Raw genomic sequence first — 12,932 nt, 5'->3', positions numbered from 1 at the left:
TCTCCCTAGAAGAGATGAAAGAAGCAGTAATTACTTAAGCGTAGTATTTTGAATGAGGCAAATGTATCTGCTTCTTACAGATTTTAATTGCTGCAATATAATGCAATTCATCATCAGAGTAATAAGTACAAATCCAGACTCTTCCTTGGCTTTCACATTTAGTTTAGCAAAGCAAGTTCAGGGGTATGTCAAGGAGTAAATGGACATTGTCTCACTATAAGTTTTCTTTTACAGGGAACCAGAGAATCAACTACAAAGACAATCCAGTTACTTTATTCTGCTACAGCACAACACAAAGAAGAAGATTGGTCAGATGAGGTGGAATTAAAAGGTTCAGTGAGGTGGCAACGCTTCAAAGAGGATCCAGAAACATAACAGGCAGTGTCACATGTAATAGTTATCTACATCAGTGACTAATGTTAAATAAAATATCTTTACTCAAATATATTTGAGACATTTTTTAATACCAGTGTATTTTCAACATTTTATTTCAGTAACATAATTATACAGTAGATATGAAAAAGAGCATCTGGCACACTTCCCACTGTTATGAAATGTTGATTATTTTTCATCAAAACATCTATTGCTTCCTTGACACCTCCTTGTACAGATTTTGGAAGTTAGTAGGAAAGTTACTCTATTTAGCATAGTTTCATTTTAAAGAAAAGTCTATGTTTACCTGAATACAACAATGTAAGATAGAGGCAAATCTATGATGCTGTTTGAAATGGCAACATAGGCATTTTGTCTTCTGCTTAAAAAATAAATTTTGAATAGTAAAGTGCCAACAATAGTTCTCTACTAAAACGAACGTTGAACAAAGAATGATTTTGATTATCAAAATAGTTCTATCCAAAGAGTACACAACAGCTTCATCAGCAGTTGCTGCATGACAAACAATACCTAGATTATCAACTGAATGTTTGTGCAGTGCCAGGTACGTCCCTTTTATAACTGTGGATCCTCCATCACTTGGCTGGAACCAACTGGTTAATACTGGATATATTTGATTACTAAGGCACATGGCAACCCTAAAGTAGGTAAAACTTTAAGACTTCAATTTTATGTATGTTTATCAGTCTTTGATTAGCTTGACTTTGAAACATGTAATTATTTAATATTTTACATCATAACTTAGTGTTTGGCATTCTGTGCAGCTCTCAAATACATATATACACTGAAATGAATCTACTGACTGACATTAGCCACTTAAAATCTTTCCTTTGAATCGTTAATATTTTCAAATAAACTGCAGTTATTGGCAGTCTTTATCAAAACTTCTTTTGTTAACACATAAATCAATGACAGACGAATAAAAGGACACTGAAAGTATGACTGCTCAAATCATAACAAAGATTCCAATGGCTACACATAAAAAAATAATTATTCAACACCCTTTTTAGATGTAAATTACAATGGGAAATTAACATTATCATAAAATAAATTCTATTACAGCAATCAAATCAAGTTTTAACCCTAACCAATGGTGTCAGAGGATACTGGACCTCTTAGAAAACAAATAAAGTTTGTTACATTAGCAACAATAAGGACCAAAGAATGAAGACTTGCCAGCAATTCTGGAATAAGATGAACGCAGAAACAGAATGTGAACCCATGTGCTACTTTAGGTACAGATCCCAACCACTGCTTGATGGAGGGATGGAGTGGAGGACTCTTAAGTGCCACTCCATCCCTATCCCTAACCCAGTAAGTGCTAAAGTCAGTGGGTACAAAAGAATGAATAAAATGAGGCAAAGAGGAGCGTGTAAAGGCAGAAAGACATTTGATAACAAGGAGAAAAGTATTAAAACTGCCCTTTAATGTTTTCATTTCTTTTGTTGGGGCAGAAAGGTGTGCGTTGGAACACTAGGCGGAAATGTGCATTGGAGCAATGGGGCAGGAATGTGTGCTTGAGCACCTGTGAAGGAATGTGTGTTCAGAGCACTGGTGTAGAAATGTGTGTTTTGAGCACTGGTGCGGAATGTGTTTTCAATCATTTGCATTGGTTTTAAAGCTTTGGAGCAGTAATGAGAGTTGTGGCACTGGGGCCCGTGATCCATTGTGGCGGGATTGAACCTTGTGGAGGAACTAACTGCCTTAAAGGTGAGCAAACAGAGTACATAATGTTTTAGTAGTATGAATGACGAATTTACAGGAACTGAGAGGTAAGGAATGCTGAAGAAGTCCAAATTATGGACTAAGCACCTCTGTTGTGGGGGATGTTTTACATGTTCATTCTTGTATAAAACAAACACACATCTAACATCAAAACCTGCCTGAGCATTCATAATAAATATAACTAATTTTCACCTTGTGCTAATTCTCTTAACTTAACATTGTAACATTAAGGCAACTAGTGACAGTTTAAACTACCTCTAACATGACAAGAAAACATATTCAATTGTAAATTGAAATATCTTTGCAACTAAAAAATGTCTATATCATTTTGCAGCCTATTTCTACATATACAGTTATCCATGGTCTCTTGCCATGAAGTCTAAAATATTATATTCACTTTCATCACCAAAATAAAAATATTTGTTATATTGCATTGAAGCATAGTCCCAGCTTCTGTGAAATCAAGAAAAAATATAACTATAAATTATTTATACTTTAATGTACCCAAAAGAAATACAGCCAGCAAGGAAATTATATTATTTTACAAATAAAATATGTATATAACAATATAAATCATTTTTTATGTTAATTTTATTTTGTCCTTTGTATTGGAAGTGGAAATGTGTGAAGTATTCAATACATCTGCTACTGCTTGTAAGGCACATCTGCAGGAACTGGATGGCTCCATCCTGATCTTCCGTTAATTGATATCGTGTTTGATCGCACATTGACCTAAGAAAATATAAAATGACTCATAAATAATAGTTGTATATTATCACTGATGTACAGTTTCTCTTCTTTATCACCATCCGTTTAAACGTACAACTTAAACAGCTAATTGGTATGCTGGCAAAACAAATTAAGTAGCAGATCAGCAGTATACAGATGTAGTTCTAGAAGAGAAAGGAGATTTCATGTACTAAAAATAGACAATGAATTGCATGTTTTACACTTATTGCTTTAGTTAACATCGTTGATCAGAATTACTTTGCTCTTCCTATACCATGATAAATCCTGCATCTAAAGAATAAAATGGACATATTTCTGAACATATTCTAACGAAAAAGGCTGTATCAAAAAATCAAGTCAAGGCCGAAACATGCAGAGTCAGATGCAAATAAGAATGTAAACAGATTTGTAAGAACCCATGTGATCACATTGTTTGAGTACTGTTGTGAATACAAACATGTTTACAAATATACCAATAATAATTGCTCAATTAAAAAGAACATCTTACATCAGTTGTGGTATATTCCAATTGCCAATGCTAGTTGCTCTCAAATCAATGGGTTGTGGAGGTTGGCTAAATAGTTTTAAATGGAAGCGCTGACACAGCAGTTTCGTTCTACAGTAACAGTTTCATTCTAAAGAACCAGTTTCATATATCTCCTGCATTTATTGAGAAGCAGCTCCATTAATCTCTCTGGTCACGTAATGTGAACAGCAAGATAGGAAGAGCAAGGTGATACAATCGTCCAGTTATTGGCTAGAGACCCTTTAAGCTTAAATCCATTCCTCATGAAGAAAGTGACGTTCGGATTTTATGGCAGCAAAACTCCAAAACCCGTCATATAGTCAAAAAGTGGCAGAATGGGTTACAACTATTGCTTTGGTCTTATATATCAAAAGCCTTTTACCATCTGTTGAAACTTCATGAGCTGTACTAGAGAAGTATTAATTGAAGGCTATTCTGCAAGGAATATTTTGATTTGCAAACCTACGTCCGATAAGTACCTGGACCTATTTTGTATCATGGAAACTGGATAAGGGTAGAGATATCCTTGTTTAATTAATTTGGTATTGGTTATTGAGATGATCCGCTGTAAAAGGAATAAATATTATGAAGATACACTCTAGTTCAGTTTCTTCTTTCACTTTCTTTGAACCCCTTTTCTACTCCCACTGTTTGATCATAAATTACATTTCTCTTGGATGCTTCCACTTCTGATGCATCATTTTCAGAAACACTTGAACGTATTAAATAGTTAAATAAAATAATTGGTACATTATTCACAACTCCCATTTATAAATTGCATTTTAATTCAAAATATCTAGGGATTACAAAGCTGGACAAGTCAATTTGTGGGTGACCATACTCTGTATCCAATCCTTTTATATTTACACTGACAAGTCCAAACACCTATCACTGATCCTCTGTTTCTCCTTGTACCACAACACAAAAAAATGTTTCATAGTCCATGGAAAAATGTGCCTCTGCAGAGAGCCTTCCCTTTCATTTGCTATTGATCATATGGAAAACACCACTGGCATTTCAATGACTTCTAAAAAGTGATGTGCTGGTCCCAGTGAACACGCGTGCATCCTCATCCAAAATAAACTTTCCAAAGGTCTCGCTCACAATTAAAGGCAGCTTCACGCGTGAAGAACAAATTACAATGAGCTAGAAGAAAAGTCAAATTACACTAAACAAACAAGTTACTTACCTTCGGTAATGATATATCTGTAAGAAACATATATTAGTTATAGATTCCTTACCTCAGAATTTCCCCCAGGTGTCAGACTGGATCCGGAGAAATTTTTCGTAGCTGTACCCTTGCGCGTCGGTAGGTGGTGTTGGACGACTCCTCGTCGGTTGTCTGCGTTGTGGTCGCCGGGATGACGTTGCGGTGTCTACTTAGACGCCACCCCTGCAAGCTAATGTCTTTCCACGCCAGAAGCGCAGAGCCATGCAAGACACTGACCACAGGTGCACAAAACTAGGGCCCTGGAAGGAAGTCCCTTACCCTATAAGTCAATTTGCAGAAAAGGGAGGATAGGTAGGGAGGTAAGGAATCTATAACTAATATATGTCTCTTACAGATATATCATTACCGAAGGTAAGTAACTTGTTCATCTGAAAGAGACTATTAGTTATAGATTCCTTACCTTAGAATAGATACTCCAGCAATACCAACATCGGAGGTGGGTCTGCGAACCAAGTTCACAGCCGAAAGACCTGGAGAACAGAACGGCCGAATAAGCCGTTTCTCCGGACTTGGCTGTCCAGGCAGTAATGCAGTGTAAAAGTGTGCAAGGATGCCCACGTGGCTGCCTGGCAGATGTCAAGTAAGGGAACTCCATGTCTCAAAGCGGCAGTAGCTGCCGTCCCCCTGGTAGAGTGGGTGCGCAGCCCGACTGGAGGTTCCTTTTTAGCTAAAGAATAGCAGATATTAATGCATAGGACAACCCATTGAGAGATGGTATGTTTGTGCACTGCCTGACCCTTCTTGGCACCCACATTACCCATGAAGAGTTGATCGTCCACCCGGAATTCTTTAGTGCGGTCAAGGTAGAAGGACAGCGCACATTTTGGGCCCAGATGGTGCAGTCTCTCCTCTTCTTTGGAGGGAGGTGGAGGCGGAAAGAAGGTGGGCAATGTGATGGTCTGACCTATGTGGAAAGAGGTAACCACTTTGGGCATAAAAGAAGGCCTAGTACGGAGGAAAACTTTGTCTGGATGGACAGAAAGAAAAGGAGGCTTTGAAGATAAGGCCTGAAGCTCATTCACCCTGCGAGCAGAGGTGATGGCAAGCAAGAAAGCTGTTTTTAAATAACGGAGACGAAGAGGACAATTATGTAGTGGCTCAAAGGGAGCCCACAGAAGAACAGTGAGAACAAGGTTCAAGTCCCAATGGGGCATTACGAAGGGAGAATTAAGGAAGAGATGAGTAATGCCCTTCAGAAATCGGTTAACAATAGGGGACTTGAAAAGAGAAGGTTGATCAGGAAGGTGAAGAAAGGCCAAAATGGCCGTAAAATAGCCTTTAAGAGTGGCCAGAGCAGAGCCCTGCTAGGCCAAAGAGAGAACAAAGAGAAGAACCTCTGAAAGAGGAGCCGAAAGGGGATCCACAGCCTTTGCTGTGCACCATGCCACAAATTTCTTCCATCTACAGCCGTATACCATTTTAGTGGAGGGACGCCTGGCTGCCAAGATTACATTACAGACTTCGGGAGGAAGGTCGAAAACTGTCAACTGTCGCCGCTCAATCTCCATGCAAGGAGGTGGAAGCTGGACACGTTTGGGTGGAGGACCGTCCCCTGCTGCTGTGACAGAAGATCTTTCCGAAGAGGCAGTCTGATAGGAGGATCCATGGTCATGCTCAAGAGCTCGGGGCACCAGACTCTTTGTGCCCAGTCCGGAGCCACAAGAATGATTTGGGCCGGTAGCGATTGATCTTCTTCAGCACTCTGGGGAGAAGTGGTACAGGCGGAAAGGCGTACAGGAGGCCGCAATTCCACTCTCAATGAAAAGAGTCGCCTAGCGAGTGCCGCCTTGAAAATTCCAACGCGGAGAACTGCTGACATTGCGCATTCTTTTCAAAAGCCAATAGATCTATCCAAAGCTCTCCCCACTGCTGAAAGAGACCTGCACCACCTCCGAGTGAAGACGCCATTCGTTATCCATCATGCACCGGCAGTTGAGCTTGTCTGCCCTGGCGTTCAGGCAACCTTCCAGGCGTTGAGCCACCAGACATGCCCTGATCCAGCCACAATGTCCAAAGGTGAAGAGCCTCTTGACAAAGGGTCCACAACCCCACCCCGCCCTGTTTGTTGCAGTACCACATGGTGGTGGTGTTGTCCATGAACACCTGCACTACTCTTCCATTGATAGAAAGAAGGAATACCTTCAGTGCAAGATGAATCGCCCGGAGTGCCAGAAGGCTGATGTGGAGCCCAGACTCCATCGGAGACCAGAGGCCTCTGATCTCCGCCTCTCCCATGTGGCTGCTCCATTCCAGGAGTGATGCATCCGTCACTACTGTGGAGTCGGGTTGGGGAAGGGAGAGGGATCTGCCGTTGCCCCAATCCTGTTTTTTGAGCCACCACTGGATGACATTAGAAAGAATCCCCGGATGCTGCGCCCACTGGAACTTCAGTTCGGACTGCAGAGCCCGCATACGCCATCTGGCCTGATCTACCAGCAGGATGCAGGAGGCCATGAGGCCCAGCAGCCTCCGGGTCATTCTCATTGAGACCTGGGACAGAGGCTGAACCATCGGTATCATAGCCAGAATATCCCAGGCTCTGGAGGATTAGCCAGAAACTGAGCTGTATCCAGAACTGCTCCAATGAAAAGCAGCTTCTGAGAGGGAATCAGGTGCAACTCCGGCACGTTGATAGTGAGCCCTAGCGAATGCAGGAGGTCCGCCATAGTCTGGAGGTGGGAGATGGCTGACTGGGGAGAGCCCACTTCAGCAGCCAGTCGTTGAGACAAGGGAAGACTGGAATTCCTGAAGAGCTGCGACCACCGCCATCACTTTCGTGAACACCTGAGGAGCGCTGGTAAGGCCAAAGGGGAGCACAGTTATCTGAAAATGCGTGTGGCCTACCATGAAAAGTAGGTAACGCCGGTGGTCAGGCAGGACGGGGATGTGAAAATAAGCGTCCTGCAAGTCCAACGCTACCATCCAGTCTCTAGGGTCGAGGGCAAACAAGACCTGAGCTTAAGTGAGCATTTTGAACTTCTCCGTGTGGAGGCAGCAGTTGACGTCCCTGAGGTCTAAGATAGGACGCAGACCTTTGTCCTTCTTGGGTACCAGGAAGCCATGGGAATAGCAACCATGAACTAGTTCTGGCACAAGGACACATTTGATGGCACCCTTGGCCAAGAGAGCTATAACTTACTGACGGAGAAGGGCCAGATGATCCTCTGACATGCGATGGAGTGTAGGTGGCATGGAGGGAGGGAGTCAGTCAAAGTACACTTTATTCGATTTAAAAAAAAATCATAAAAGGCGGATGACAATACACACAGAATTAAAATCGACAATTCATTTATGTACAAAATCAGTGCTGAGGCCTGGTTAGCCTAATGTGCATCATATATACATAATTAAAAAGCAAGTTAAACAATACCATGATTAAAGTAGAACATTCACTGGTACTCGTTTGTTCCTGATTTTAAATGCTTCCGCTAAGAAACTAGCAACACTAAAAATAATATAAGTATTGCCCAACATCTGGAGGTAAATTAATACAGGCCTGACTTGTATAAAACCAGCCTCCCTCAATACAGGTATCAAATATTTTTTCCTTGCGGTAGCGTAAAACCCACAGAACATCATAAAATGCATGGTATCTTGATTGGAAAATTTATCACACTCGCAGGGGGGGGGGGCATCTTCTGGTTTAGCCCACGATTGGTAAGAGCCTAAAGAATAATGGATCATGTTAAACCTGAATTTTGTTAATAAAAATCTATGAAGAGGTATGGTGACACTTTTTAGGTACGGTTCCAGGGAGGGAGTTGTGGTTAACACTAGGTATGATCTTACTGAAAGTTTCATTAATTCCCTCTCCTCTCTGTCTAAGAGTACCCTCTCCAAAAAATGGTACTTAATCCATTTAACATCTTCTCTCCTAATATTTGATGGAGATAAGGAAAGTTCAGGTCTACTTAGGGATGCAAGGGTGTTTTTTAGGTAATTCAACCAGGGTATTTTCATAGCATGATTCAAAGAAATGACATCCAACAGAATGATGTGGTTCAGAGTTAATTCTAAATTGAGCCATGTCTTTGCCCAGAAAGGTAGGGGTGCCAATTTCAGCTTGTCCATAATATAGGGCAAACCCACTTCCTCATGGATGGTGAAGGTAGGGGTGGATTTAAGAACAGATAAAAATTGCCTAATAAGCCCATTTTCAACCCTTTGAATTTTGTCATGAGTGGCGTAGCCTCATAAAGCGGATACATAAGTTGCGATGGGGATGCACTTACTGTTATATACCTTCAAAAGTGCCTCCATCGGCCTGGCCCCCAACCTTTTGGAGAAGCCCAACAATGCAGATGTGGAACGGGCCAAGGATAAGCTCTTCGCCTTTATCTGAGGGACCCAGGACCCCCTCTCGTCAAAAAGGACCCCCAGGTAAGGAAAGATTGGGACCCTTGATACCACCTCGCCCTTGCAAGAGAAGATTTTGGATCTAGGCTTAGTTCTCTGTCGGCCTACTATCATGGAGTGCGATTTTTTTGCATTGACTCTTAAGTCAAGGTTCTCCATGAAGGAACCGAAACGGTCCAGTAAGGCCTGTAGGCCATTACCAGTGCGCGCTATTAAGACAGCAACGTCCGCGTATAGGAGGGCCGGCACCTGCACTCCTCCTACACGCGCAACGTCTGCCCCTCCAGCCTCTAGATATTTTCCTAACCCATTTATATAAATGGTGAACAGGAGAGGGGCCAGGATGCACCCTTGGCGCACCCCTTTCTCTGACCTGAATCTCTCCGTACACCTACCTTCCTTTGTGACCCTTACTTTGGCAAATAACTCCTGGTGCAAAGAAGCCATAAATGTTACCAGGAAAGCATCTATCCCCATCTCTAGAAGAGTGGACCACAGCTTGGACCTGTTCACCAAATCGAAAGCCGAGGAGAGGTCCATGAAAGCCAAATAAAGAGACCCCTCCCCAGCTACCGTATATTTAGAGATAATAAGGTGCAAGTTGGAACATTGGTCCAGGGTGCCTCGTTTCTCTCTGAACCCATATTGTATGTTCGAGAGCCCCCCGCAGACCTCCAAGTTTACCCTCAGTTTGAACAGTAGGACTCTACCTAGGATCTTAATGGTCGAGGAGGGAAATGGGTCTGTAACACCCTGGGTCCTCACGTTGCCCCTTTTTAAAAATTGGCACTATAATGGAGGTCACCCAGGTATGGGGGAATACGTTATCATTAGCTGCCCGGAAAACTTTAGTTAACACCTGGGACCAAATTATCGGGGAATGTCTGTATAGGTCCGCAGGTACACCATCGGGCCCCGGAGCCTTGTTTTTCGAGGTCTCCAGTATAGCCTTCAAAACCTCATCCTCGTCAAGCTCTACCGGGGGGGAAACCCGACCCGCCATTGTGCCACGAGAGACTCGACTATTCTTGTCCCCATAGACATCTTTGAAGTGGAGAACCCACTTCTCATCAGGAATAATGCAGTCGGTGACTGCGTTTTCTGTCCCAGCAAAAAACGGCTGATTTATAATATCCCAAAATTTCTTGCTATCTCGCAAGACGTCTATAGTGAGAAGTTTGTTCCACGCATCGCTTTTAATGTCATTTTTTCTGCCCTTTAAGATTAATTTGTGTTCCCTCCTCAAATTAGTGGAGGGCCTTGTCCCTCGGGATGGCTTTCAATGCTCGCTTTAAGCTTCTGTGGATTCGTGAGCAGTTGGTGTCAAACCACTGGAGGGAGGGATAGTCTCGAAGGGGAGAGAGTAGCCCCTTCGGACTATTTGCAAAACCCACCTGCCCGACGTGATGGTGCATCAGTGGAGGAGGTGAAAGCAGAACCTGCCACACACTGACAATTGGTGGCCTGAAAGGTCAGACTAGAAAGGTTTGGAGGCTGCTGCAGAGGGGGCATTGGTGAACTGACTCGCCTGCTGGCTCCCAGACCTACAGTGATGGCTCCCACATCCCCGGCCGCACAGAAGCTGGGCAGCTCGCACTGCCCTGTGGCCCTGGAGGGAACGTGGTGGGGCGCCCCTTCCGTAGCCACGAAATGGGTTAACGGCGGACTCAAATGGCCGAGAGGTGGCAGCGAGGCCCAAGGATCTGGCCGAAGCCCTAGAATCCTTGAAGCGCTCGAGCGCATTGTCAGCCTTGTCACCAAACATTTGGACAGCCATCAAAGGGCATGTCCAAAAGAATTGATTGGACATCCCCAGAGAAGCCAGTGGATCTCAGCCAGGCGAAGCGCCTCAGGGCTACTGATGTAGAAACCGTTCTACCCAGCGAGTCGGCGGTATCCAGCCCACATCGGATGGCAAACTTTCCTGAGCCTCTCCCCTCTGCGACCGCACTGGAGAGTACGGCCCAGGCCGCCGGCGGACACTGTGGCTGCACTTGAGCAACCGTGTCCCACACAGAGTGTGTGCATCAGCCCAAGAGACCTGCAGTGTTCACCGACCACAGTCCTAAGCTGGCAGAAGAAAACATTTTCTTCCCAAGATGGTCCAGCTTCTTGGCTTCCCTATCTGGGGGAGCAGTAGGAAAGGATAATGTTACTTACCCAGTTAGCATCTGTTCTTGGCATTTGGAGCTGTAGATTCACATGCTTTGCATACTCCTGCCATCTAGTGTTGGTTCCAGATGTTTGCAAGTTGTTTTTCTTCTAAGAAGTCTTTCCTGTCCCGAGGTAACGACTACTCCTTTCGGGGATAGTGCGCATGGGCATCGATTCCATTGTTAGATTGTTTTCCCACAGAGGGTGAGAATGGAGTTAGTAAGTAAAGAATAGAGATGTCCATGCGTATGTATATATAGTAAGAGAGAACTGCAACAGGCACAGGTACCTGGGGAAGTGGTGGGAGCATGGGAATCTACAGCTCTACATGCCAAGAACAGATGCTTACTGGGTAAGTAACATTATCCGTTTGAGGCATGTGAGCTGTAGATCACATGCTTTGCATAGATTATAAAGCAGTATTCTCCCAAAGCGGTGGCTAACCTGTAGCTGTTGGAGTTGTTTGAAATAGTGTTCTAAGTACAGCCTGGCCCACATTAGCTTGGTGTCTCACTAACTCATCTACACAATAGTGTTTGGTGAATGTGTGCGGTGCAGACCATGTTGTAGCTTTACAAATGTCAACTATGGGGATGTTTCCTAAGAAAGCTATAGCAGTCCCTATTTTACGAGTGGAATGCGCTCTAGGGATAGTTAACGTTCTCTTTGCTTTTGCATAACAAGTTTGAATGCATTTAACAATCCATCTGGCAATACCTGACTTGGGTATGGGATTGCCCTTGTCTGGTGGTGCAAAAGCAACAGAAAGTTGTTTAGTCTTACAAAATAATTTTTTTCTTTCAAGGTAATATAAACGGGCTCTCTGACATCTACGGTGTGAAGGGCTTGTTCTGGCACAGAATCAGATTGAGGAAAGACTACCGGTAATTCAACTGACTGATTGATGTGAAAGGCAGATACTACCTTAGGTAGAAATTTGGGGTTAGTACGAAGCATCACTTTATCTCTGTGAAGTTGGAAAAAAGGTGTTTCTATAGTTAGTGCCTGTAGTTCACCCACTCTCCTCAGCGAAGTGATTGCAATGAGGAAAGCATTTATGCATGGGTTCAAAAGGTGGGCCCATTAATCTTGTGATGACTATGTTAGGGTTCCACACTGGAGCAGGTGGAAGTCTTGGTGGTATAACTCTTTGGAGTCCTTCCATGAAAGCTTTGATTATTGGAACTCTGAAAAGCGACAAATGTTGCCTATTTTGTAAATACGCAGCTATTGCAACGAGATGTAGTCGGATAGAAGTGTAAGTCAATCCTGACTGCTAAAAGTGTAACAAGTAACAAATTATATTTAGTTCTGAAGCATTAAGAGGAAGGATGTTGTTATTGCAAAATATAACAAAACGTTTCCATTTGGCTGCATGACAGATTAGTGTAGTAGGCCTTCTGTCCTCTTTCATGAGTTTCATACAGTCTTGTGGGAGATTTTGATAACCAAATTCTATGACTTCAGGAGCCAGATCGCGAGGTTCAGTTGCTTGGGCTCTGGGTGTCTGATTTCTCCATGGCTCTGTGTGAGGAGACTGGATGTGAGGTGCAGCTTTTGATGTGGAACTAGTGACAGCTTCAACAGGGATTTGAACCACGGTTGACTGGCCCATGTGGGAGCTACTAGGATCAGTGAGAGGGATGTTTTCCTGAGTTTCTGAACCACTGGTGCAAGAGGCGGAAAAGCTTACGCAAATATCCCTGACCAGTTCATCCATTGTGTATTGCCTTTAGAGAGCGGGTGTGGGTACCTGGAGGCAAAGTTTGGGCATTTTGCCTTTTGGTGTGTGACAAAAAGGTCTATTTGAGTAGGCAA

The 12,932-nt window shown here is 43.3% G+C and overlaps 1 protein-coding gene across 5 annotated transcripts in view; it reads right to left on the bottom strand.

The window, feature by feature from the left end:
* Positions 1 to 445: 445 nt before the first annotated feature.
* COBLL1 (cordon-bleu WH2 repeat protein like 1) overlaps positions 446 to 12,932 on the bottom strand; it is a 771,108-nt gene continuing 758,621 nt past the window's right edge. For all 5 annotated transcript variants that reach the window (XM_078681636.1, XM_078681638.1, XM_078681637.1 and 2 more), the window contains one exon: positions 446 to 2,850. In XM_078681636.1, coding sequence (XP_078537762.1) covers positions 2,764 to 2,850 — 87 coding nt within the window. In that variant the 3' untranslated portion in view covers positions 446 to 2,763. The remainder of the gene's footprint in view (positions 2,851 to 12,932) is intronic.

The sequence above is a fragment of the Lissotriton helveticus genome, chromosome 3_1 (genome assembly GCF_964261635.1).
Source record: "Lissotriton helveticus chromosome 3_1, aLisHel1.1, whole genome shotgun sequence".
Taxonomy (NCBI): Eukaryota; Metazoa; Chordata; class Amphibia; order Caudata; family Salamandridae; genus Lissotriton; species Lissotriton helveticus.
The sequence above is the reverse complement of the archived record's forward strand: the minus strand, read 5'-3'. Positions and strand labels throughout refer to the sequence as shown.